Source organism: Suricata suricatta, chromosome 1 (genome assembly GCF_006229205.1).
Source record: "Suricata suricatta isolate VVHF042 chromosome 1, meerkat_22Aug2017_6uvM2_HiC, whole genome shotgun sequence".
Classification (NCBI taxonomy): Eukaryota; Metazoa; Chordata; class Mammalia; order Carnivora; family Herpestidae; genus Suricata; species Suricata suricatta.
Window position 1 is genome coordinate 192245147 of NC_043700.1, and position 26930 is coordinate 192272076.

The 26930-nt window shown below is 50.3% G+C and overlaps 2 protein-coding genes across 3 annotated transcripts in view; both read right to left on the reverse strand.

Moving 5' to 3' along the window:
- LOC115299784 (G protein-coupled receptor kinase 4-like) overlaps positions 1-22186 on the reverse strand; it is a 23080-nt gene extending 894 nt beyond the window's left edge. Inside the window, exons 1-5 of one of the 2 annotated variants that reach the window (XM_029949308.1) lie at positions 21869-22186; positions 18936-18973; positions 5615-5704; positions 4461-4669; positions 1416-1550 (exon numbers count right to left, since the gene is read on the reverse strand). In XM_029949308.1, the coding sequence (XP_029805168.1) occupies positions 1416-1550; positions 4461-4669; positions 5615-5618 (348 nt within the window). In that variant the 5' untranslated portion in view covers positions 5619-5704; positions 18936-18973; positions 21869-22186. Of the gene's footprint in view, positions 1-1415; positions 1551-4460; positions 4670-4774; positions 4906-5614; positions 5705-18935; positions 18974-21868 lie in introns of those variants that run through there. The other variant, XM_029949303.1, reaches the window with a different exon arrangement.
- ACOX3 (acyl-CoA oxidase 3, pristanoyl) overlaps positions 1-26930 on the reverse strand; it is a 922607-nt gene that overhangs the window by 870107 nt on the left and 25570 nt on the right. The gene's annotated exons all lie outside the window — the stretch shown is intronic.

The window sequence follows — 26930 nt, forward strand, 5'->3', positions numbered from 1 at the left end:
GGGGGGACGGAAGGGCAGGCGGGCCCACCTCGGCCCCCTCCACGTGCAGTGGACACCAGCAGGTGCCACTTCCCCACCTGCTGTCAGAGGTCATCTAGTGGTCCCCAGCCGACCCCTCCTCTGGGACAGGAGCCCCGGCCTGACCGCCCTCAGCAGCAAGCAAGCGGGGCAGGGCCAAGCCTGGGCCACGCCTCCTCCACAAAGCCGCCCGTGCTTCTGGAAATAAGGCGGCTGCAGCTACAGGCCAAGCCGTGATAACGTAGGAGGCACGGGCAGTTCTGAGAAACGCCCTGCCCGTGTGCTGGGCCCTGTGCAAAGGAGTGACATTCCACAGGCCACGGGTCAGCACACCTCAGAGCAGCTGCTACCCGTTCAGTCCCCACACAGCGGGGAAAGGGAGCGGGTGGCGGCCACAGGGGAGGCTGGTGAGGACGGAGCCCGGGCTGCCGGCCACCCCACTACCAGCGGACTCTCCTGCCAGCTGCCCCACGGGCCCCTCGGGTATGTCTGGCAGAACACACAACAGCCCCAGAGCCTTGGCCCCCCTGCGTGGCAAGGGCATCGCTGCCCCTCCCCGGATCGGACCCGATGGCCCGTCTGAAGTCCCTGTGGTGCGCGATCACTGGCCAGGGCTTTGCTCAGTCTGTAACCTGTCCCACTGCCTATGTGTGCAGGCTGGAATGAGCTCCGTGGCAGCAAGACCTTGCTCTCCCGTTCTCCCCATGGCCTTACCCCCGGGACCTGTGGCACCCGGGAAGCGGGCAACTGGTGAACCTGTAGGGCGTGAGCTAACCAGAGGAGGGGGCCCTGCGTAACACCCTGGAGTTCGGAATAAGCACAGTAAGCCCCGAACTGTACACTGACTGCTTTAGCTGTGACCCGACCCCTATCGCCCCCAGGACTCCCTGCTCCGCGCAGCTCTGCACTGGGCCTGCGCCGGGCGGGTGCAGGGGGGGGGGCCCGGCTGCTCTCACTCGTCCACACTTTCACCCACAGGGGCTCACTGCCCGCAGCTGTTCCCACGAGCGTGGATCCAAGCTGGGCCCTCGGTGCGGCCCCCACGAGGAGGCCCAGGCCACCTGCAGGCCAGCCAGCATGCAGCCAGGACCCGGGGTGCGTAGAGACCAAGTGCTTCCCAGACTAAAGAGGAGCCGCGGCAGCACCGGCACAGGGCAGGGGACGTGGGAACACACAAGGCCTTGCCGGGCCCGTCGGGGAGGCTGCGGGGCGGCGCTGAGGTTCTGAGCGGGGCAGAGCCAGGGCCCGGCTGCCAGGGAGGCCCGTGAGGGCCCGTGAGGACTGTGTGGTGGGGGCTGGGGGCCCGGGGAGGACCCGAGCACAGCCAGGCTGCACCAGGTGACTCTGTGGCTGCTGGGTCACATGACCCGCTGCTGCGCTCTGGGCACCGTACTTACATCGGGGCGGAAAGGGGGGTCCAGCATATTTGCTTCCAGCCTCTTGAAGTTGATGTCCTTGAACACGGGGTGTCCCTTCACCTCCGCTGCGCCACCCCTGCAGCCCAGCCGTCGTTTGGGACTCTTGGTGAGTAACTGCGCAAGAGCAGAGACGAGGTCAGGTTAAGCTCCTAGGACACAAGAGAGACTCAGAAAACCTCGGTAATAAGAGCCAGGGAGTTAGGGGGCAACGAGCACCTCCATCCAAACAAAGCTGCTCCAATTTCAAAGTCCCGACCAAACCTCGTTAATTCGGGGTTCTCTGATGTAGAATGCATGGTGCTTCAAAAAGGAGTGGAAGCTGATAAAGTAACCCTTGAGCCACCAGTACATAAAGAATAAATCTCCAAGGAAACAATTTTAGCCATGTAAAAATTAAGGGGCTTTTTTAAAGAAAAAGAAACTGTCCAGAATGTCAGAAATACCATTTTAGTGCCATGTTACGTTTATAACCTGAAAGGTCTTTACTCATCAACTAGATCCCGGAGGAGCTCAGATGAGGCAGAGGTTTGGGGAACTTGGTCCAGAAGCCGTATGCTCCTAAGTATTCCTCACGTACACACTCGTCATTGTCACCAATTCAAAGAGGCCTTCATCCACAATTACCATCAGTGGGTAGGGCCCGGGGTGCTCACAGAGGCACGGGAAAGGTGGGGCCTCCAGGGTGCGGCGGAGCAGGGCCAGGAAGTTCCTGAGCTTGTACCGAAGGTTCTAGCAGAGCCTGGCCGGCCGTTACTTGAGCTGGGCCAGGGCCCCTTGTGCGCCGGAGCGGCAGAGGCCCCGTGAGGCCCGGGCACCTTTACTCTCTGGCCCCTCACGGGAGTTTGCTGACCTTGGCCTCACCTCACAGCCCAGCACCCACCGCTTTTCTGGGCAGAAATCAACTCCAGGTGCAGCGCACGCCTACCAAGCTCACCCCGCAGACCCGCGGCCGGCACATGCCCCGTGCCCTCTGTCTAAGACACTCATGGCCTGGCTCGCTCAGCACGCCTGTCACTACGGCTGTGGCCACAACACGTGGGCACCGGCCTCGGGGGGCAGGGGACTCCTGCTCAGTGCATGGCCCCAGCCCCCGGCCCGGTGGCTCAGGAAGATGTGCTTGGTGGGGCTTTCCTCACCTGTTCATTCATCAGAGACAGAGCTGAAAACCAACTGTGGTGCCAAACACAGTCCCCACATCTCAGGGCTCCATCACCCCGCCCGCTGCCAACACACACCCATCCAGTGGCCTCGGACTTGTGGTCAGAAAGCCTCGGCTCAAGTCCCCCCACTGCCATTGCCTGTGGCGCGTCACAAATCAAATTCTTAACTTTTCAACTGTGAGGCTAAGAAAATACCCCAGAAATCCAGTGTGAGCCTCAGAGGAGACAATCTACCAAAGAGCTTTGAAAACTGCAGGAAGTTGCCCACGGGCCAGGCGCCGCTCTGACCCCTGCTTTGGTCACTGTCAACAGCCGGCGTCTCCGCGTCCCTCCCGTCTGCTCCGTCGAGCACGAGTGTGACACTCTGACCTGACAGCAAGTGGGGGGTCATGCACTCAGCACAGGTGCAGAGTGCTGGGGGCAGATAGAGAGGGCGAGGGGACCCCCACCTGGCGAGTCCCTGTCCCCTTCAACTGCCCTTGCCTGCTGAGATGCCCCCTCTCCGAGAGGCAGCTGCCCCGCCCAGTGGCCACCGCGGGTCTGCGTCACCAGGCCCGGGACACACTTGCACCGCCTCCTCCCGGCAAGCCTGTGCAGGACAGGCCGTCAGAGGCGAGACGCCGGAGGCCCAGACTGGCGAATGCAGTGCAGGGGCGGAGACGCGGTCCCTGGGCCGACCTGCAAACCAGAGCTGTGAGTCCCACACGGGCACTCACTCAGGCGCCGCCTTCCTTCCCGGCACCCCGAGCGGGGACAGCACTTCCCCAGCCTGGAAAGGCCTGAGCCCTGGCTTCTCCCTTGTTCGGGCACCCATCAAATCCCACTTTTCCACCAGAGCCATTCTTCATGTTTGTTCTAGGCCTGCCAGTACTTATGGGCAAGCTCTTCCCGACTTCTTAGTTTTACATTTTTACATTCCTGCAGCCCTTATCAGTGCCTGGTGGGTTGCAAACACTCAGTCAAATAGCAGTTTGGCCAGAGTGCTCTTAAATGCGTGGGTGCTGACTCAACACCGCCAGCTCCAAGCAGAATGAGCGGGCAGGAAGAGAGGCCAGCAACAGGCCCGATAACTTGGCACATCCCATAGAGAAACAACAGGGGACGGAAAACAAACTGGGAACCCGTCAGCCACGACCACTGCCCTACGTTACTCATCTCCTCAGTACAGTGGCTGGCGGCCCCACACCCCCGGGGACCACGCCTGGCCTCTCTGTGGCCTCCTCGCCACGACCTGGGCCTCCTCGCCGATGACCTGCCACTCTCTCCCTAGACTCTTTGCGACCAGCCAGCCCTCTCGTCCTCTCCACGCGCCCTGGGCTCACACCTGCCTAGAGTCCACCAGCTCTGCCCCGTCTCCCTGAGTCCCCCTTCCTCACCCTCTCACGACCCACTTCGATTCCACTGTCCGTCACTCAGCCCCTCCTCGCACTCCACCCGACCCTGCAGCCTCGCGGGGCCCTTAACGCATCAAGGAAGGCGGCAGGCACGTGGGGGGCCTCCAGGTCAAGGTGTCTGTTGTGACCATGATCCCTGGCAGCTAGTTAAAGAGGAAAGAAACATGGGCAGAGGGAAAACCCTCACTGTGTCTAAGATACTGAAGATTCTGCTTTATCTTTACTTCGCAGGAAATGATGACCTTGGCCCCACCTTCCCTGTCAGGTGCACCTTTGGAGAAAGCAGACAACGGCTGTTCTGCTTTGCTCCCATTGGTTGAAGCCCAACTGTGTCATTTCCGGGGCGAGGGCGGGACGTGTGGTGCCAGCCTGATGGGGAGACCGCTCGGCGTCCCCAGCGCTGGTGGCGAAACTCCAGCGAGGCAGAGGAGTCACCCAGCCGGCCGCCCCCACCCCCGAGCCCGACCCACCATCCTGCAGACGGACTTGGCCTCCTCCGAAAACTTCCCCGAGTACTCCTCCGGGTCTTCCTTCACTCTGCGCTCGACTTCCTCTCGTTTGACCTTCTCCTTGAACTTCCTGAACGGAGAATGTCCCTGAATCATCTCGTACACCAGACAGCCAAGTCCCCACCAATCGGGACTGAATGTGTAGGTTTCATTGTTGATAACCTCAGGAGCTGCGCGACAAATACAGGAAATTTAAATTACATTTTGGTTTTAAATTTTCTTGTAATTACTTACAAATCAAATGTTATAAATTTAACATTTGCTACCACATGAACCTTGGAACTGTGTTGAGGGGAAGAAGCCAGACACACATGGCCCGAAAGTGTGTGACCTCAAGACCAGGTCTGCAGGGGCGGGGCTGGAGGGGATGCGCATGGGCGTGGGCTCTCCTTCTGGAGGTGAGGGCGGCGCCCTGGTGGTGGCTGCACCTCCGCGCAAGCGCAAGCGTGCTGAAACCCACTTCAGAGCGGGGGGCTGGGCGGCCTGCGGCTCACGTCTCATCAAGGCGGTTACTGGACAGTCTGCGCGATCCCGGAGCGCGGAGCCAACAGCCGCAGAGTGAGGGCCAAGGGGAAAGCGGTGCTCCCGGGAAGACAGCGCTCCCGAGGAGGGCGCCCCCTCAGACACCCAGAGCCATGCCCAAGGGCGCCCCCCGGGCCTCGGCCTCCTGTTCCCAAAACGGGGAAGACCCCCGCAGCAGGCGGTAACACACGCAGAGCGGGTGCGGGGCCCTCCTGCTGGGGGCCACCCCTGGGTCGGGCTGGCACTGCTGGGCTGGGTGCTGACCCCAGGCCAAAGCCTCCCACTCACGGAGGCCTTGCAGTAACCAGGGAACTGTGGGGTCCCCAGGGGCCTGAGAGGCCAGAGGGCCCAGGGTGGGGGCGGCGGCAGCCAGGGGGCCCCAGTCCTGCCCCGACTCTGCCCTCCCTCATCTGTGTGACCGCTGCAGGCCTCACACCACATCTCTGAGACAGGAGGGCAGATGGAGGGCTCCTCCGCAGTCCCGACCCCGGCGCCCCTGCCCCTCCAGGCGGCCTGGACCTGGTCTCGGGTGTGTCCTGAGCATGTGGGCACCCAGGGAGAGAGTGAGGACCTCCAAGTGGCCCCTCACTTACCCATATAGCCGACGGTCCCCACTCTTCCTCGGACGGTCCGGCCCTCCGGGACCTCCACGGCTAACCCAAGGTCTGAGATCCGGATGTGCCCTGTGTGTTCAAGCACAGGACACAAGCCACAGGGGGCGCTGACACACCACGGCGGAGATCTAACACTACAGCTAAGTTCTCTGCTTCCTGTAAGAAATCTGCGGTCCCGCTAACAACAGGAAGTTAGATTTGTAGCTGTGCTGACCGGGAAGCCCTTTAACTACACTTGATGAGGCATTGCATTTATTATGTTATAACCTATAACCACTAGATCCGTAAATAAACTATAATGAGTAGTCCATGAGCTACACAACCGGAAATAACCACTGTTGGAATACCAGTCGGCATAGACCCAGGGGGAGCTACAGACGAAAAATAAGGAGCTTTTCTCTGAAGCACAAATTGCAATAGCAAAACAATGAATAAAAACCAAGGAAATTCATTCAAAAGACTATGTTATGGGGGTGCCTGCGTGGCTCGGTTGGTTAAGTGTCTGACTTTGGCTCAGCTCATGATCTCACGGCTGTGCTGACAGCTCAGAGCCTGGAGCCTGCTTCGGATTCTGTGTCTCCCTCTCTCTCTGACCCTCCCCTGTTAGCGCTGTCTCTCTCTGTCTCTCAAAAATGAATAAATGTTAAAAACATTTTTTAAAGACTGTTGTGTTAATGCGTTTATGTAGAAAGACTTAAGTTGTTATTAAATTCCTGATGAAAAAAAAATTCCTGATGAAAATGACAATTTATGGGAAACTTTCAGAGTCTAGAAAGATAAACCAGGCCTGGAAGCCGACGCCCTGGTCACATGCTCACCAGGTGTCCCCACCTTCTGACACAGCATCTGCATATAGTAGGTGGCCAATAAACATTTGGTGAGGGAATGAGTGAATCAACAAATAAATGTGTGCTGAGGATCACAGATATGAACATGCTGTTCAAGGTCCTGGATCGTTTTACAACAGTCCACATTATGCTCTAGGTGGAAAGATGGCCGTTCCCGTAGCGTGCCTGCGTGTCCATCGCTCCCTGCGGCACACCCGCCCTGGGCAGGGCCGGAGGCTGGGGAGGGGACCTGCACCCGCCCTGGGGGTGGGGGGCGCCGATTCTGGAGCCCCACGGCCTGGATTTAAGCCCATCTGCCGATTCCTAGCGTGTCTCGGCTTCCTGCTTCCCAGGAAGGCGGCTCCTACGTATCTCGTGCTTAAAGTACAACCCTGCCATGTCATGAAATTTTAAGCAACCTTTCTTATTTTTCTTTTAAGAATTCCTTTTGGAAACTGAGACGTGAAAAGCAGAACCGCTGACAAGCTGTGTTTGGAGACACGGCCTGCGTTCGGGCCGGGGACGCGGTGCGCACACCCTCCCGACGGCACACAGACCCGCACGGCCCCCTCACGAGGAACTCGGCGACGTGTGTACAGCTGCGCGTGAACCCACCCTTCCGCCTCACAGCCCCGGAGTCTGCCCCAGGGACACGGAGTCAAAGCAGGAAACGGCACGTGGACAAATGTGTGCAGCAGATGGGGAGCAGCCCGCCGTCCCAGGGCACCGGGCAGACCACAGGCTGCGGACCAGGGAGTGAGGGCGGTCACTGTCTCGTGTGGTCGAGTGGCCTAGGCTACACGTTAAGGAAGCAAAGCCGGGCCACCCGGAGGGCTTGGTTGGGCATCCGACTTGGGCTCGGGGCACGATTCTGCAGGCTGGTGAGTCTGACGCCCACGTCGGGCTTGCTGCTGTCAGCCTCTCAGGAAACGCCCGCTTTGGATCCTCTGTCCCGCTCATCCTGCCCCTCCCCTGCTAGTGCTCTCCCAAAAATGAGTAAATATTTTTAAAAATAAATTTAAAAATAAAGAGGAAAAGTAGAGGAAAATACTGTAATCAGATTAATGTCATTAGGAGCTAATATTTTCAGCATTAGGATAAAAAAACACAAATGTGAAATGAAAAAGTTAAATGAGAATTGGAAATATCAACATGAATCCATGATGAATATTTTCTTTTAAAACAACGTTTAAAAAATTTTTTTGTTGTTGTTTATTTTATTTCTGAGGGACGGAGAGAGAGAGAGAGAGAGAAAGAGAGAGAGAGAGCGAGCGAACATGGGCAGGGGAGGGGCAGAGAGAGAGGGAGACACACAATCTGAAGCAGTTCCAGGCTCCAAGCTGTCAGCACAGAGCCCGATGTGGGGCTCAAACTCAGGAACTGTGAGATTGTGACTTGAACTAAAGTTGCACACTTAACCGACTGAGCCACCCAGGCGCCCCTACAACAACGTTTTAAAGAACACGTTTTCTAGGAAGGATGGCCTGCGCGACACCAAGGAACACCTTAGCACCCACTGTGCTCTCACAGAGACACCCACACAGAGGGCCAGTGCCCTTCGGAGAAACAGCTGATTTCAGGTCTCAGTCAGCACACGTGCAAGGTAAGCCTGGAACAACTTTAATAAGAATTAATGGCAGAAAACAAGGAAGTTATTAAAGGCTACTGGGCATCCACTGGCTGAAGATGGGACAAAAACCATCAAAAACATCAAAAAAATAATACTCCAATGGATGAAACCGTATCAACATGTTAAAGCCCTCTGTTCATAATGGTACCAAAACAGATCAGAACAAAAACCTCATGATCATCTGGAAGAATGACAGAGAACTAACAATATTGTAAAAAGTGGAAATAAAAGGAAGCATTCACGTATTTCACCTGCTTTTCCTGAACAAACAGGTAAGCGACGTTCCTTTTTACAGGCGAATCTCAACAGGTAAGTGCCAAAGGAGGGACAGAAGTAGATAGGAAAGCATCACTGTACAAGCCCGGGGAGGGATGGATCATGATACCGATCATTGAGCCTTTAAGTGAAACGTTGGCGGGAAGGGAATCGCGGGCACATCAGGTGACAAAGCATCTAAGACCAGTCACCAGCCCGAACAGCATAAGGAGAGACACTCAGGCATCATACGCCTCCTGAGGTGGTGCAACAGGAAGGACACAGTGTGCTCCCTGAAAATCAAATCGGGACCTATCCCAGCCTGCAGATCTAACTGCTGGCCTCCAGGGAAAGTAGGGAGGTAGAAACAGGTTAAATCCAGCCATGTCCAGACCACGGGAAATTCTGCAGGACAAACGTCTGTGTACTTGGGTGGAAGGGTGGCCACAACCCAAGAGCAACCCAAGTGCCACAGGCTGGGGGCCTTCCACAACAGACACTCACTACCCCACAGCCTGGAGCCTAGAGTCCAGGAGCGCTCTTGCCCTGTGTCTGCACAGCCTCCCAACCCTTCCTCTTGTAGGAACACCGGTCACAGTCAATCAGGACTTTCCCCAGAGGCTTCCTGCGACTCTAATCACATCTTTAAAGACCTTAACTCCACTGAGCTGTGAACAACACGACTTTGACCTACATGGGCCCATTCATGCGCTTTTTCAATACAGGACAGGACTATAAGTGTATTTTCTCTTCTTTAGGATTTTCTTAACATTTTCCTCTCGCTTACATTATTGTAAGAATACGGTATATAGTATTACAACATATAAAATATATGTTAATCGACTGTGTTATTGGTAAGGCTTCCGGCCATCAGTAGGCTATTAGCAGTTGAGTGCTGCTGTTATTGTCATTTTTAGGTAGGGTCCACGCAATGCGGGCTTGAACTCACGACCCTGGGATCAAGAACTGAGCAGAAATCAAGTACAGGAAAATACAGTTGGTCACTCAACCAGCTGAGCCACCCAGGCACCCCAGTAGTTAAGTTTTGAGGGAGGTAAAAATTTATATGCAGACTTCTGACTGCGTGGGGATTTGCTGCCACCAATCCCACACTGTTCAAAGGTCGACTCCACAGCCACACCCGAGATACTGCAGGGTAGGGCTTCGTGACACGGATTTCAGAGGAACACAATATGACCCATAGCATCTGATTTCACAAAGAAATAAATAACAAAAGAAGCAGGGGGAAGGAACCTATGAAGTTAAAAACAAAAACTCAACCAGACATCAACTAAATGTAATGTGAACTTCATGCTATATTCAACACACAACTATAAAAAACATTTATGAAATAATGAAGGCTTAAAACCAATGGGTTATTAGGTGATATTAAGGAATTGCTAAATACTTTTGGATGGAATAGTAGTATTGAGTTTATGTTTTTAAAAATAGCATTCTTACTTTTGAAATATATATTTTTTGTCTAATTATTTATTTTTTATAATTTACATCCAAGTTAGTAGGACATGGTGCAACACTGATTTCAGTAGATTCCTTGAGCCCCTCACCCATTTAGCCCTCCCCCCCACAACCCCTCTAGCAACCCTCAGTTTGTTCTCTGTAGTTAAGTCTCTTATGTTTTGTCCCCCTCCGTTTTTATTTTTGCTTCCATTCCCTATGTTCATTTGTTTTATATCTTACAGTACTCATGAGTGAAGTCATGACTTTTGTCTTTCTGCAACTGACTAATTTTGCTTAGCATAATACCCTCCAGTTCCATCCACATAGCAAGATTTGATTCTTTTTGATGGCCGAGTAATCCTCCATTGTGTATACACACCACATCTTCCTTAGCCATTCATCCATCGATGGAGATTTGGGCCCTTTCCATACTTTGGCTATTGTCCATAGCACTGCTATAAACATTGGGGTACACGTGTCCCTTTGAAACAGCACACCTGTATCCCTTGGATAAATACCTAGTAGTGCAATTGCTGGGTCACAGGGTAGTTCTATTTTTAATTTTTTGAGGAATCTCCACACTGTTTTCCGGAGCCGCTGCACCAGTTTGCATTCCCACCAGCAGTGCGACAGAGATCCTCTCTCTCCACATCCTTGCCAACATCTGTTGTTGCCTGAGTTGTTACGTCATCCGTTCTGACAGGTGTGCGGTGGTATCTCGGTGTGGGTTTGATTTGTATTTCCCTGATGATGAGTGATGTTGAGCATCTTTTCATGTGTCGGTTGGCCATCTGGATGTCTTCTTTGGCAAAGTGTCTATTCATGTCTTTTGTCCATTCTTCACTGGATTATTTGTTTTCTGGGTATTGAGTTTGATAAGTTCTCTATAGATTTTGAATACTAACCCTTTATCTGATATGTTATTTGCAAATGCCTCTCCCATTCTGCTGGTTGCCTTTTAGTTTTGCTGGTTGTTTCCTTTGCTGTGCGGAAGCTTTTTATTTTGATGAGGTCCCAATAGTTCATTTTTGCTTTGGTTTCCCTTGCCTCCGGAGATATCCTGAGTAAGAAATTGATGCAGCCAAGTTCAAAGAGGTTTTTGCCTGCTTTCTCCTCTAGGATTTCAGTGGCTTCCTGTCTCACTTTTAGGTCTTTCATCCATTTTGAGTTTGTTTTTATGTAGGGTGTAAGAAAGTGGTCCAGGTTCATTTTTCTGCACGTCACTGTCCAGTTTTCCCAGCACCACTTGCTGAAGAGACTGTCTTTATTCCATTGGATATTCTTTCCTGCTTTGTCACAGATGAGTCGACCATATATATGTGGGTCCATTTGTGGGTTCTCTATTCTGTTTCATTGATCTGAGTGTCTATTTTTGTGCCAGTACCTTTGATATATATTTTAAATATAGAAGAATATGATGTGTAGGATTTTCTTTAAAATCATTGTCAATGATAAAATGCTACTAGTTTTTTATAAAAACTCACTACTTATTCTGCTATTTAGGAAATGCCTATTTCATAAAGCGGAGGTCTCTGCTATGGAAAATATAGGCATAATACAGTTTTCTTTTTTTATCTCAACCCACAAACTAAATTTTACAGACCAAGTCCCTCTTAATTTATAAGTTTTCAAAAAAGAGTGTTGGCATATTTAGGATGGACGAACAGTAAATATACCATACAACAGATGATAGTTAGCATCTTTAAATTTTAATTTTTACTTTAATTCCAGTACAGGTAACATAGTGTTATGTACAATATACTGATTCAACAATCGCATATATTACTCGGTGCTGGTCAAGATAAGTTCACTCCTTAATCCTCATCACACATTTCATCCATCCCCACCCCTCCTCCCCTCTGGTAACCATCAGTTTGCTCTCTGTAGTTAAGAGTCTGTCTTTTGGTTTCTCCTTCTTTTCCTTTATTCATTTGTTTTGTTTCTTAAATTCCACATATGAATGAAATCATATGGTATTTGTCTTTCCCTAACTTATTTTGCTTAGCATAATACTCAAGATCCATCCATGTTGTTGCAAATGGCAAGATTTCATTCTTTTTATGGCTGAATAATATTCCATCATATGTATATACCACATTTCCTTTATCCATTCATCAGTTGATGGACATGGGTTGCTTACATAATTTGACTATTGTAAATAATGCTGCAATAAATATACAGGTTTCACATTAGTGTTTTTATATTCTTTAAATAAATATCCATAGTGCAACCATAGGGTAGTTCTATTTTTAATGGTTCAAGGAACCTCCACACTCTTTCCCAGAGCCGCTACGCCAGGCCTGCACTCCCACCGGCAGGGTAAGAGAGCTCCTTTTCCTTCGCCTCCTCGCCAACACCTGTTGTTCCTCGTCTTTTTGATAATAGCCATTGTGACAGGCAGAAGGTGTATCTCTTTGTGGTTCTGATTTGCATGTCAGCACAGGACATGATGAGGGTGATGAGGGATGTTGAGCATCTTTTCATGTGTCCATTAGCCATCTGGATGTCTTCTTTGGAAAAGTATCCATTCATGTCTTCTGCTCATTTTTAACTGGGTCATTTGTCTCTTGGGTGTTGAGTTTTGTTTTGTTTTGTTTTGTTTTTTCATGGTCCAAAGGGATGTTCTAAGTCATAATTTGGAGCAAAATCGACCAAAGACACCAATAATTAGTCCCAGAAAAGATAAACCAATATCAGAACTTTAAAAATTGAAGAAAATCAGAGAATTGATGTGAAAATATATCTTTGTATAATAAAGACTGAAGAGAGTAGACACGGAATCAGGAAATTCCAGTATCTACAACAGAAAACAGAAAAGAACTTTCAACAATAAAAGTCTCATGTCATGATAATGTAAACATTTTGGAATGTATAATTCAAGAAGTTTTGTTCTAAAAGTATATAAAGTTGTATGTGCACACCAACAACAGACACATTTTTATCACCCCTGGGTCCAAGACACATTGTAAAGGGAAAGAGAATGTTTTACACAACTGCATGATTACTCCAAGGCTAAGATAACAACAAAGATTTTGTACAGATGTAGAGGATAAAGAAGGACCTGAAACCATCAGTGTTCATATCAGTGACACGACCTAGGAATTCCTACACTTGGGATCCCCATCTAGGAAGACGCGCCTGGAAAGGCAAAGCCATATTCACAACAATGAAGAGATTTCTGTCCACCTGAATTTTCATGAACAAAATACATAAAATTCTGTACCGGAAGTCTTCCCAAAATTGTGTCCCTTCAGGATCATCTCCATTGCAGTTGGCTCACATTTTAAATAAGATTTTAAGGGAAAATAAGTGCTTTCCCACAGTGTGTCTGTGCTCACAGATCCCTGGGATACCTGAAGGCTTTTTCATGGTGCTTAGGTTCATAGGATTTCATGTCACTGTGATTTCATGTGTGTCCTGGAAGCGCAGAGGGACAGGTGAAGGCTTTCACACAGAGCAGTCATTCATAAAGTCCTGCCCACTGAGGGTCATCACACGAACTTGCGGGTCCAGGGGGCACTATGGGACACTGGAACGTCTTCCCCGAGTCCTCACATACAAAGACTTCCTGTCCACTGTGCAGCCTCCCATGTTCTTGAAGGCAGCAGTGACTTGTGAGGGTCTCTCCACAGGGTGTTTCTTCAGATGCACTTGAAGAGAGGGGGAAAACGTGTATGACTTTTCTACACTCCTTACATTCACAGGGTTTAATTGTGCTGTGCATTTTCAAATGACCTGAAAGCTGACTGAAAGCTTTCCCATGCTCCACACTCAAAAGGTCTCTCCCCAGCGTGTGCCCACATGTGTGCTTGCAGGAGTGGTGGACACTTGAAGGCTTTTTTGGTATTGAGTTTGATAATTTCTTTATATATTTTGGATACTAACCCTTTATGGGGTATGTCATGTCCAAATATCTTCTCCCATTCAGTAGGTTGTCTTTATGTTTTGTTGTTTCCTTCACTGTTGCAGAAACTTTTTATTTTGATGTAGTACTAATAGTTAATTTTTCCTTTTGTTTCCCTTACCTCAGGAAACATATCTAAAAAATATATATTGTTATGGCCAATGTCAGAGAAATTAGTGTTTGTCCTGTCCTCTAGGATTTTTATGGCTTCAGGTCTCACATTTAGGTCTTCCATCCATTTTGAGTTTATTTTTGTGTATGGTATAATAAAGTGGCCCAGTTTAATTTTTTTGTATGTGGCTGTCTAGTTTTCCCAACACCATTTGTTAGAGAGACTGTCTTTTCCCCACTGTATATTCTTGCCTCCTTCGCCATAGATTAATTGACCATATAATTGTGAGTGTATCTCTGGATTTTCTATTCTGTTCTATTAATCTATGTGTCTAGTCTTGTGCTGGTACCATACTGTTTTGATTACTACAGTTTTGTGGTATATCTTGGAATCTGGAATTGTGATACCTCCAACTTTGATTTTCTTTTTCAAGATTGCTTTGGCTATTTGAGGTCTTTATGGTTCAATATAAATTTTAGGATTGTTTGTTCTAGTTCCATGAAAAACTCTCTTGGTATTTTGATGGGGATTGCATTAAATCTATAGATTGCTTGGCGTAGTAGACATTTTAACAATGTTGGTTCTTCCAATCCATGAGCGTGGTGTATCTTTCCATTTGTTTTTATTGCCTTCAGTTTCTTTTATCAACATTTAAAACCTTTCAGAGTACAGGTCTTTCACCTCCTTGGCTAAGCTTATTCCTAAGTATTTTATTCTTCTTGGTATAATTATACCAAATTATACTTAATTTCCCTGCTGCTTCATTATTGTGTATATAAATACAATGAATTTCTACACACTGATTTTTTTATACTGCAAATTTACTGACATATCAATTCTCGCAGGTTTTTGGGTGGAGTCTTTCAGGTTTCTATATGTAGTATCATGTAATTTGAAAATGGTGGAAGTTTGACTTCTTTGCTGATTTAGATGCCTTTTATACCTTTTTCTTCTCTGACTGCTGTTGCTAGGACTTCAACTACCATGCTGAATTAAAGTGTTGAGAGTGGGCACCCCTGTCGTGCTCCTGACTGCAGGGGGAAGCTCTCAGTTTTTCCCCATTGAGGATGATATTAGCTGTGGGTTATTCATATATGGCCTTTAGTATGTTGAAGTGTGTTCCCTCTAAACCTACTTTGTGAGGGCTTTTATCATGAGTGGACGTTGTACTTTGCCAAATGCTTTTTTCTGCATCTATTGAAATGATCATGTGGGTTCATCCTTTCTCTTATTGATGTGATACATTACACTGATTGATTAGCAAATACTGAACCACCCTTGCATCCCAGGAATACATCCCACTTAATCGAGGTGAATGATTTTTTTAATGTATTTGTTGGATTTCTGCCACCATGTTCAGAGATATTGCCCTGTAGTTCTCTTGATAATCATCCTTTTATAACTTAATTTCACCACAAGTGTCAAGTTCTGCTTGACAGACAATAACAGAAGCCCTAACAAGCTGTCTATATGGAAAATGAGAGTTACTCTTATGTTCTATGGTTTGTGGTGGAAATTAGTTCTTGGGACTTTTAACTACATGATACTAAAAATCCTAAAATCAATTGCATTCATAAGTCATAAAGTATAGCTAAGATTAGATTTTAAAAATTAAAAGAATGGGAAAACAAGAAGAAAAGATTAAAAGTCTCTTGAAATTGGGCCATTTGGTAGCTCAACAAGTTGAGCATCTGACTCTTGACTGCAGCTCAGGTCATGATCTCATGGTTTGTGAGGTCAAGCCCTGTATCAGCCTCTATGCTGACAGCACAGAGCCTGCTTTCGATTCTCTGTCTCCCTCCCTCTCTCTCTCTCTGCGCTTCCCCACCACGCATGTATGCACACATATGTGCCCTCCCTCTCTCTCTGTCTCTCAAAATAAATAAATAAATAAATGGGTTTTTTTTAATCTTCTGAGGGCGCCTGGGGGGCTCAGTCATTTAAGCGTCTGACTTCGGCTCAGCTCATCATCTCACAGTTCGTGGGTTCGAGCCCCGTGTCGGGCTCTGTGCTGACAGCTAGCTCAGAGCCTGGAGTCTGTATTCGGGTTCTGTGTCTCCCCCTCTCTCTGACCCTCCCCTGCTCATGCGCTCGCATGCGCTCTCCCTCTCAAAAATAAATTAAAAATTTACAAAAACGTTTAAATCTCCTGAAATCAAGAAAAGCAAACCAAAGTTTTGTCAAATATTCCTTTCCATTCTTAACAGGAACGCGACCCGGTCCGCAGTATCTAAAGAACAAACAACGGTGAGCACCACAGCAGTGAAGCTGGGCTCCCTGCGGGGCGGGGAGGGGAAGGTCACAGCGGCCCTTGCCACTACAACCACAACTGCGGAGCCTCCCAAATCACACAGGCCCGGCTCCAAGGGCACCCGAGCCACGGCAGTGGGTGCATCAGGTGGACGGGGCACGAGCGTTTCTCAGAAGCGTCTGCACACCCTGGTCAGACCAGGGGCTGCTCCCTGGCAGTGGGGGACGCACACGGCCACTCCCCAGCCGCTCCAGCCTGGGGCTCCCAGGGAGGCTGGGAGCAGGGGGGCTGAGCCGGGACGCTTGGGCCCCGGAGCCTCGGCAGGGATGCACCAGCTGCGGCTGCTGGCACTCCGCTGGTGCTGCACAGACGGAGAGCTTCACCCTCAGATCACCAGGACACAGAAGCTGGCGATCTATGTAAAGAGAACATTATGCCCCAGTTGGATTTATTTCAGAAATGAAATTCTATAAACATTCGAAATTTTACGATATTAATAGAAAAAAAGAACATCCTATAATTATCCTGAAAAGCACTGACAAAAGTCAACAACTATTTGTTATTTTTTAAAAAAGGAAGATTCTTTAAAATTTTTTAAATGTTTATTTATTTCTGAGAGAGAGAGGGACCGAGCACAAGCAGGGGAGGGGCAGAGAGAGAGGGAGACACAGAATCCGAAGCAGCTCCAGGCTCTGAGCTGTCAGCACAGAGCCCGACGCGGGGCTCAAACCCATGAACCGTGAGATCATGACCTGAGTCAAAGTTGGACACTTAACTGACTGAGCCCCCCAGGTACTCCCATAAAGACTCTTAAAGCTTAACAGTATGAAAATAAATAACACAATTTTCTCAATGGGCAAAAGATCTGAATAGACACCTCACAACAAAAACATGCAGATGGAAAATGAGCATATGAAAGATGGTCAACACCATACATCACAGGGGAACTGCAAATTAAAACAACATTAAGACCCCACTGCACACCCACTAGAAGGCCAAACCCAGGACTCTGCTCCCATGACATGCTGGCCAGGACGCAGAGCGACAGGAGCTCCCGGTCACAGCTGGCGGGGACACAGGACCATGGGTGGGCCACTTTGGGAGATGGTTTGTCAGTTTCTTACAAAACTAACCATACTCTTACTATCTGACTCAGAAATCACAATCCTTGGTATATGCTCAACAGTGCTGAAAACTTACGTCCACACAAAAACTTGCATGTGGATGTTTAGAGCAGATTTATTCCTAATCCCCCAAACTTGGAAGCAACCAAGATGTCCTTAGCAGGTGATGGACAGATAAACTCTGGTCCATCCGTCCATGGAATATTATTCAGCAGTAAAAAGACACGAGCCATCAAGCTAAGACCTGGAGAAACCTTGATGTGTACTGTTAAGTGAAAGAAGTCAGTCTGCCAAGTACCCACCACATGACTCCAAGTGTGTGACTTTCTGGAAAAGGCAGAACCACGGAGTGAGCAGAGATGGGTGGTGAGCAGCCTTGGAGGGAGGGTAGGAGGGACGAACACAAATACAAATTCAAACCTGCTGTCCAGCCTTGGGCCCAGGGCAGCCAGGTCAGGGCTCCCTGACAGAAGAGGAGCAGGCGAGCCAGCCCTGCCGGCCTCCTGGACCAGGAGCCGCCTCCAGACCCCAGCGCCGCGAGGAGGAGGAGCCCACGCAGGCCAGGTGGTCTCGCTATGGTAAGGAAACAGAGATTGGAACTGGAGGGAGACAGGTCAGCTCACATTTATGGGGGAACGTTCTGGAGAGGAGGGAGCTCTGCACAGAAAGAGCTGCAAACATCTCTGTGGAGTTGCGCGGAGTCCACTTAAAAATAACGTAGTAACATAAACAACTTCCCAATAACGAAAGTACTCACGTGGTGCTACAATGAACAGTATCACAAGATAACGCGGAGAGAAATTACACGAGCCCCAAGTGCAGGGGATTATATAGAATTTTCATAAACAGTTTGATTTAATATCATTAAGATGTCAGTTCTCTACAAATTTCTGTGGGTCCCCAATAGCAGTCCCGTAAGAATCCCAGCACGCTGTGCGCTCTTTTGCAGAAGCTGAATCACCTACTAAAAAACAAAAGGGCATTCGCGTCCGTGGAAATTCCGCTCCCCCGATGGCATCTTCACTCTCCACAGTTTCTTACAACCCTTCCTCTGTCTCGTCACAGACACGAACGCACCTTACTCCCCCCCCCCCGTTTCACACAAAGGGCAGCGCGCGCTGCACTTCTCCCCAGTGAACAGCACCTCGGAGATCACTTCCCGGTTCCACGCAGAGCACTCCTCGGTTTTCAAAGCCACTTTCACCCCCCACTGGTCAGCAGCACAGGGAACTTCGGGTTCGGGGCCAGAAGGCACTTCCCCAGTGCAGCCGTCACCCGAGAACCAAGGTCGGAGGGGGCACCGCTGCTGACAACGAGCCGGTCCAGAAGGGCCACCCCCACCGGTGCTCACGGGGTCCCCAAGCCATCCGCACCCCCGCTCTGTGACGTGCACTCTGGGGAGGAGGCAAGGGCCGTGGGCCAGTACTCAGGAGGGCAGGGAGATCCACCTCTAAGGGGAAAAGCAAGATATGGGCAAGAAAAATGTTCTTACTTGGGAGCTTAGTTTAATATGCTTTGAAAACTCAACTATTTTGACCGTCTCTGCTTCTTGCCTAAATACGGGGGACAACGACGTTGTCTCTATTACGTTTTTAAAAGAATGGGTACCAGAGTTCCTCTTTCCCCTGTTATTTCTGTTCCGCAATAAGGGGCGAAGTCCACACTGACTTTCTGTAACCAGGTCCCTCTTAACAAAGCCTTATCTTGCTTTAGACGTGAAAAGCTCACTCACTTACCAATGTCATCGAGGAGAATATTCTCAGGCTTTAAGTCTCTACAAGGGAAGAGACACAACAAAAAGCTCAGTTATTCACAAGGTGACACTGTGACTCACCAGCAATAACCACAGACGCCTCTGCCCCGAGCAGCGGCAGGACCGGGAGATCACAAGAGCACGCTTTGCGGGCCGGCTCCTGAGTCCTCACTCTGTCCCCGGGAAGGCCAGGGACCCCACGGAAGATGCGTCCCGGCAAACACCGTGCATGTGATGGCGGTGTGCCAACCGCTCCGCACAGGCCCGCGGATCTAACTGAAGGTCAGTGATGAAACCTACGGCCCGGTAGTAAGGCATTGGTCCGTCATGAACTTGGCTCCATTCCTCTTATCATTAATTTACTTTTTTAAAACGTCGAGTGGAAACCTCCCCCACCAGAGGAACTCAGCTCCGAACCCCAGCTCTGCCGCCCTTCCACTGTGCGGCCTCACCCGCGGGTCTCGGCGTCCTCACCCGGGACCCAGCGCCGTGCACAAGCACCGCTCCCCGGCGCGGCAGGGGTGGGGGGCTCAGGCCTGCAGCGGGAAGTGAGAGACCAGCAGTGACTGTTGTTCACAGTTCATTGTGATGGGGGTGGGGGGGTACCACAAACTTCAAATAAATATAGACCACTAAAGACTAAAATAGCTTAAATGTAATATTTCAAGCTGCTGCTTGTTTGCTTCTTCCCTTAGAAAAACTTTATTTACAAAGGATTTATATGTAACTCTGATCTCCAATGTGGCCCTATCACAACACTCCGTGTCCCCTGAGCATTGCCCCCAATCTGCAGCCAAATGGCAAGAAGCTACAGAGGGAGCTGTGCAGCAGGACAGACACTAAGCTCGCGAGAGCAGGGAGGCTGGAAGGCAGCTGGCCTCCGGAAGCTCTGTAGAGACACGGCCCCAGGGAACCAGGAGCAGCCCGGGGCAGCACTTGGTGGAAAACCTGCTCCGGCCAACACCCACAGCCCCTGGCCCCGGGAGGGAGAGAGGTTACCCTACTCCAGGCTCAGGGAGATGAGAGGCTGCAGAGAAACATTTCCTGTCGCAACACCCACACCACTGTGGCAATGGCCTCCCTGGGGACAGGCACCAGCGGCGGGGGTGCAGGGGCCTTCTGCGTGTGCAGTTCTTTTCCTCTTCTTCTTCTTTTTAATTTATTTACTTAGGGGCGCCTGGGTGGCTCAGTCGGTTAAGCGCCGGACTTCGGCTTGGGTTATGATCTCACGGTTCATGAGTTCAAGCGCCACATCCGGCTCTGTGCTGACAGCTCGAAGCCTGTGTCTCTGTCCCTCCTTCCCTCCCCACCCTCTCAACAATAAACAAATGTTAAAACTTTAAAAAATTTATTTACTTCTTTTTGAGAGAGAGTGAGCGAGCATGAGCAGGGGAGGGGCACAGAGAGAGGGAGGGAGAGAATCCCGAGCAGGCTCCGAGCTGTCAGCACAGAGCCCAACATGGGGCTCGAACTCAAGAACGGTGAGATGGTGACCTGGGCGGAAATCAAGAGTCTGACACAGCCTCCTGAGCCAGGCACCTCCTCGTTTGCGTTTTCATTTTCTAGCCCCATGCATATGCTCTTGCATTATCTGTGTGGAATGACAAACATTTTTGTTTTTTCCTTTATTCTTTTCTGTATTAAAAAAATCCTAATAAATGTTATTTTAAAAAAAAAAGAGCCTTCCTTGACATGCAACTTCCACAGCCCCCTTGTTTATGTGGATTTACACTCCACACAACAGAGCACGTGCCCACCCAGCTCCTAGGACCACTCATGGACCCCCCCCAGCCTCACGCTCCCTGCAGAGGGTCACAGCACAAGCAGTACCCCCGCCCCATCTGCGCAGGGTGAGAGGCCCTGCCCCGGCCCCTCTTCCAGCGGCCACCAGGGGCCACCATGCACAGCCAGTCAGCTCGCTCCAAAAGGAAGTGTGCTCTATCTCAGAAAGGAGTTGACGACAGCCAAATCATGGCGAGAGCCTAATGTCCATTAAATGACGAATGGATCAAGAAGATGTGGTATATATACGTAATGGAATACGACATGGCAGTGAGAAAGAATGAAATCTGGCCATTTGTAGCAACGTGGATGGACTCGAGGGTGTCGTGCTAAGTGAAATAAGTCAGGCGGAGAAGGACAGGTACCATATGTTGTCACTCGTATGTGGACAGGAGAAACTTAGCCGAGGACCATGGGGGAGGGGAAGGGAGAAGGCACTTGCGGGGAAGAGCACTGGGTGTTCTATGGAAACCAACTTGACAATAAACTGTAAAAGGAAAACAACTAAGGACCAAACTAACACCATGACAGGCTTCAAATAAGCCTCAGAAACTAGAAGGCCTAAGTTTCGCCTGATGTTCCCGCTGTTTAGTGAGCCCGCCTAGTTTTTAATTAGCCAGCGACCCCGCGTCGCGCCCACCTCTGCGGAGGCGCCGCCCAATCGTTTTGTAACCCCAGCCCCTCACGCCACCCTGCACCCCAACCCTCTCCCCAACTGTGATAAAAACCCTGCTGGCTCATGCTCGGGGCCACTGCCTTGGTGAGGTCGGAGAGACCGAGCTTAAGCCCGAATAGACGCCCTTTGCTCCTGCACGCGTGACGCGGACTCCGGGGGTCCTTGCGGGATCCACCATCTCAGCTAACACGACAGTGGAGTTGACGGCAGGGTCGGCTCCGCACAGCCTACTGTGCTTCCGCGCCCCGACCCTGCCCCTGCTGGGGCCACAGAGTCTCTGGGACTAGCTGTGGGCTGAGTGCGAGTCTCCGGGACGAGCAGAGCGCAGGGGCCACCGGACGCTCGAGGACAAGCTGGGACAGACCCCGAACGCCCCGCACCCGCACACTCTTCCCGGGAACGTGAGCAGTCCGCTCCGCTCCACGCTTTAGGCCGCAGCGTGTTGCTGTTTCTCCCACCTTCCTCCAAAATCGAGCTCTCCAGGCTTCCGGTCACCCGGATGGCCGTCTGCGCGTCCCCAAGCTGGAGCAGGGGTGTGGCGTGGAGGACGGGCCACGCCCCTTCACTGGGCGCTCCCTCCGCGTCGCGTCGGGGCGGGGCCTCCTCAACTGCCTGGGGAAGCGGTGTCCCAGGGATCTCCGGCTCCTTTGGCGCCGGGAACACGCACTGACGTCAGCGGGGACGGAGGGCCCCAAGCTGAGGTTAAAACCAGAGGGGGTCGTCTTCTTACACGCGTGCGACCGCCACCTCCCAGTCTGCTGACTCGGGCATCCCAGGCGCATATTTCACTGTGCTCCGAAACCATTTGAAAGCGATCTTGCACCTCCCTGCCCGGGCCGGAAGCTCACTTCCCAGCTTCACGTCCTTCCTCTTCTTGGTAAAGAAACGTTTGCCGTCTGCATCCCATTTCTCAGCCTGCTCCTGAGGCGGGCCGTGTCACGAGAAGCGGATTTCTGGAGGCCCAGGCTCATCCGCATGATCTCCTCCCTTGCCCCAGCCCTCTGCCCACATCCCGGTTTCCTGAACCGGCTCGAAACTGGGCCGTCAGTACGGTCTGAATAGACTCCGGCCTTGGGAAACGGCTCCACCCCCATCAGAAGGCTTGAGAGCAAAGTTCTCGATCAGCAGAGGCGGAGCGTAAGGGAACAAAGGCAAAAATAACTTCGGCTCATCCCCTAGTGCTGCTTAAACATTCTTCAAGATAACAAGGCTCACCAGCCTCAGGGCGAGACTCTAAGGTCTGTCCCCATCCGGTCGTCCCGCCGTGCCTCCCGCTTCCCAAAAGCTCACCAGCCCAAGACAGCCTCCAGGGAATGGATGTTAGCTGCTATTGTTGTTAGAGACAGAGACCACTATGCCACCGAAATGTGCAATCGGGAAGGATGTGGGTCACATACAGATTACTAGTTCTTTTAAACATTAAGAGTCTCACTTTAAATTAACTTCCATGTTTCAAAAACTATGGAAAGAAGAGATTATCCTTTGAAGCACTTATTGTAAGTGGTAGTTATAGCTCTCTGTATGTGTGCGCTTGCACAATACCCTTCTAGCCCCTTGGTTATAAGCTTCCTGAACGCAGGGGCTTCAAAATCCAATTTGTTCCTTGGAGTATGCTTCTAGTAGGCAACTAAGAAGTGTCTATACACTCAATATACATTTCTGGGGGCGCCTGGGTGGCTCAGTCGGTTGAGCATCCGGCTTCAGCTCAGATCATAATCTCATGGTTCGTGGGTTCAAGCCCCACATCAGGCTCTGTGCTGACAGCTCAGCGCCTGGAGCCTGCTTCGGATTCTGTATCTCCCTCTCTCTCTGACCCTCCCCTGTTCCCACTGTCTCTCTCTGTCTCTCAAAAATAAACAAAGAACATAAAAAATTAAATATATATATATATACATTTCTGGAATGACTGAATGATCTTTCCTGAGACTAAAAAGTCTAACATGATCGCAGTAGTCTGTACAAATAGCCTGTGTGGGCCAATCCACTAATGAAAAAGTGTAGGTCCAAACTGTTTCCTTCCCACCATCACTCTCCTGCGCACCAGCTGCCTTCTCCTTACGGTGAATGATATTATCTACTTTTCAATCCACAGCTCATTCAATAGGGAAAAAAAACCCCAATGCACAACTGAACATCCATTTCCCTTCATTTTCAACTACAGCATTCCAGACAGGTGGAAATTTCATCTTGCTCAATTAAGGGAGAGTCAACTTTCTTGAGAAATGTAATAAAACAACAAAACAGGTTAAGATTCAGGTTTTCCCTTCTGTTATGGGAAAGAGTGAGGCACAAAGCATAGAACTCAGGACCTCGGTCAGTATCCATCATTCAGGAGAGGGTGACAGGACACAATCTCTCTTATCTGTACACAGACATTATCCCTCAAAATCATTAAGAAGGTAAGACTACGGTGTATGCCAAAGTGCTCTGAAATTGCTGTGTGTTCTACAAATAAGTGTTCCTAGAATATGTCTTACCCATGTCCAGCAGCACCTTTTGTTATATCATAGTGGGTGGTTTTCTTTAAATACAGTGATATGTGGAAACAAAGTAAACAGGCATGTACTACAAGCCTCACTTGTTCATTTTTATAAAATAAAACGCTGTAGAAATCATCCTGATCAAACAACTACTTTGAGTTTCGTGAAACTGAGAAGGAAGCCTCATTTACAAAGGAGTCAGGCGGCCAGCAGGGGGGGCGCTCAGCCTTACCACTCCGGGTCAAGCGGAGACCCAGGATTCCACTGTAGCTACTACTTTACAAACCCAGGAGGAGGAAGGAAGGTTTCCCCCTCCCCCAGCAACAGTCCAGCCAATGAGAGGCTGTCACAGCCCAGCCAATGAGAAGCCACTACACTTCGATCTCGCAGTTTCAACCAGTGGATTTCCTGCTTACAACAGCCCCTTTACTCCTCTGCTTTGTTCTCTGACTCATAGTGTTTATGGTTGTAGTTATGTTATTCCAAATAAGTCTATTTTTTGCTGGAAAAGTAACTGGCAGTTTTACTTTTAAGGTTAACAGACCACTGCCGTCTACACACACGTGGGGTCAGCTCAGGGTAGAGGCAGGCGCTCAGGGGCTGCGGGAGCGCAGTGTTTGCAGGACCCTGTGTCCGAACACGAGCACGCGGAGCACGTGTGCTTCTAAAACACCGGATGGCAGCCTTCCTCCTCTAAGAGAGCAAGAGGCAGGGAGCTTCTGTTTTCAATAATTTTACTCCAGAAGTCAGCCTAATCACACTGAGTCATCCATACCCATCTTGCTGCATCATGTCCCTCTTTCTAGATCTTTCAGAAAGCTACCTGCTGGCTCACTCCTGACTCGCACGAGTAGCCGCTCATCACCGCCGAAAGACACCATGATTGTCAAGTGTGAGTCAGAGTAACTCCCAGCCTAAACATTGTGAGAGTCTGTCCAGAGTTACCTTCAGGACAAGTACATTACCTTGCAGAAGGTAATAAAACCACAAATGATTAGCCTGGATTCCACAGTCACTGGAATTAGACTGGATTCCACTGGAGTTCACAGTCTGTAGCCCTAGTGTGAGCCCGGACAGTTTGTTTTCCTTTTTTTTTTTTGCAATGCCAGTCCGTGTCTGAGCTCAGTTTTGACGGCCAGGTACCCACTGCAGACATGTCTCTCAAGAAACAGTGCAGGCCACCCGACTGGATGAAGACCTGGCCCACCCCACGCCAGGCTCCCTTGTCTTAGAACTTGGCTTACTTAAGTAACTGGCAATTGGGTGGCTTTTTTCTCTTCCAGTGCCTTAAATTCCCGTTATGTTTTAATTTTCACTGATACAGAGTGAGATTGTGGGGCCCTAGGCCCTGGCCTCAACTCCAGCAGTGGCGGAAGCCCTGGCCCCCATGCTCAGGGCAGCTCCTGCAGAGGAGGGCAAGGTGGCCCCGGGATCTCAGTTCTGCCCTGTCCCTCTGCAAAAAGCATGGTCATCTCTCTGGGCCTTGTCTGATCAAGGTTGTCAAGAGGCAATCTCTGGCAACAAGAAGTAGGCCACAAAAACCTTTCTTTTGAAGAATGCAAGCAGTGCTTTACCAGTCCTTAGCTTAAAAGAAGAGGTGATTCAGCAGAGGCTGAACGCCATCAGTCACTCATTCAACAAACACTTAGTGGGCACCTCCCGATGCCAGGTGCTGTGGACACAGCAGTGGAGGAGACAGGTGGTTGGGTCCCCCAAGGTGCGGGCCAACCCACGCCTTTCACCTGCTCTGCCGGCTGGCACCAGGAGGCCGGAGGTGAACAGTTGGGGGAAATGAAAATCCAGCCACTCCAGGAGTACAGACACCTCAGAGACACTGCGGTCTGGCCCCAGACCACCGCAATCGAGTGACTATCACAATAAGACAAGCCAAATCAATGTGCTGGTTTCCCAGTCCACAGTACTGGACTCCACTAAGCGTGCAATAGCATTATGAATCCCTTAGTTTAAAAAATACTTTATTGCTAGCCATCATCTGAGCTTTCAGCGCATGGTAATCCGTTTGCTGGTGTGTTGGGAAATAGGACATCGGACCTTAGTTCCCCAGCACTGTCCTTGTGTATAAAACATCCTTATCGGGCTTCTGCTCCCAGAACACTGGGAACAAGGCACTTGATGAAGTCCCAGGAAGATGTGCAGGACAGAGCCTTCCTGGTCATCAGCCAGGAGTGACAAGAAGCTACAAGATATACCCACACACAGTTGCAGGCTGCTCCTGCTCTGTCCGCTGTGACTGTCTCTATTGTTCTAGTTAAACATTTACTGCTGACTAAACGTTTACCATGCTCTCCAGGCTTGCAAGGAGGGTATAAAACAAGATGCTGTTCCTAATAGTTTGTCATTAGCCCTCAGCTCTAGGTTCATCTCCATCTCTTTTGGGGACGTCCACAGTGCCCAGCCTCCCTTTCCACAGTGCCTGGTCTTTCTGGGACTGTTCAGCGGTCACGGTGCGCAGCCTCTCTGGGACCATTTGCGCTTCCACTAAGAAGTATGGTCACAGTCCTGGCATTTGGGAACGTCCCTGCTTCCGTTCGCTGCTGGCAGCCTCTGGAAATGTCACTGTGTCTCACTTGTCCTCTCTCCAGGAACCTCCCACACTGGCGGAGGGTCCCGCCTCCACGCAGAGGCTGCTGACTGTCAGGGCGGTGGTGCTGGAGGCTGGGGTGTCTGCGGCGGTTTCTTACAAGAGAATGGATCTGCCGACTCCTCCTTTCCCAGATGATCTCTCTGTAGCGTGTGATGCTGTCCGACAGCATCCTACCCACGGTGCAGCTCCTTTCAGAACTGGAGTCAGTCCCTTCAAACCCTGCGCTCTTTATCCACTACGCTTATGCAGTATTCTCAATCCTTGTTGCCATTCCGACCGTCTCCCGGCATCTTTCCCAGGAGCAGCGCCGTCTCAAGAAACCACTCTCTTTGCTCCTCCGTAGGAAGCACTCCTCATCCGCGCAAGTTTTATCCTGAGTTCGCAGCAATTCCGCCCCTGGCCATCGTTCTCTCGCTGTGACTTCCTCCACCGAGT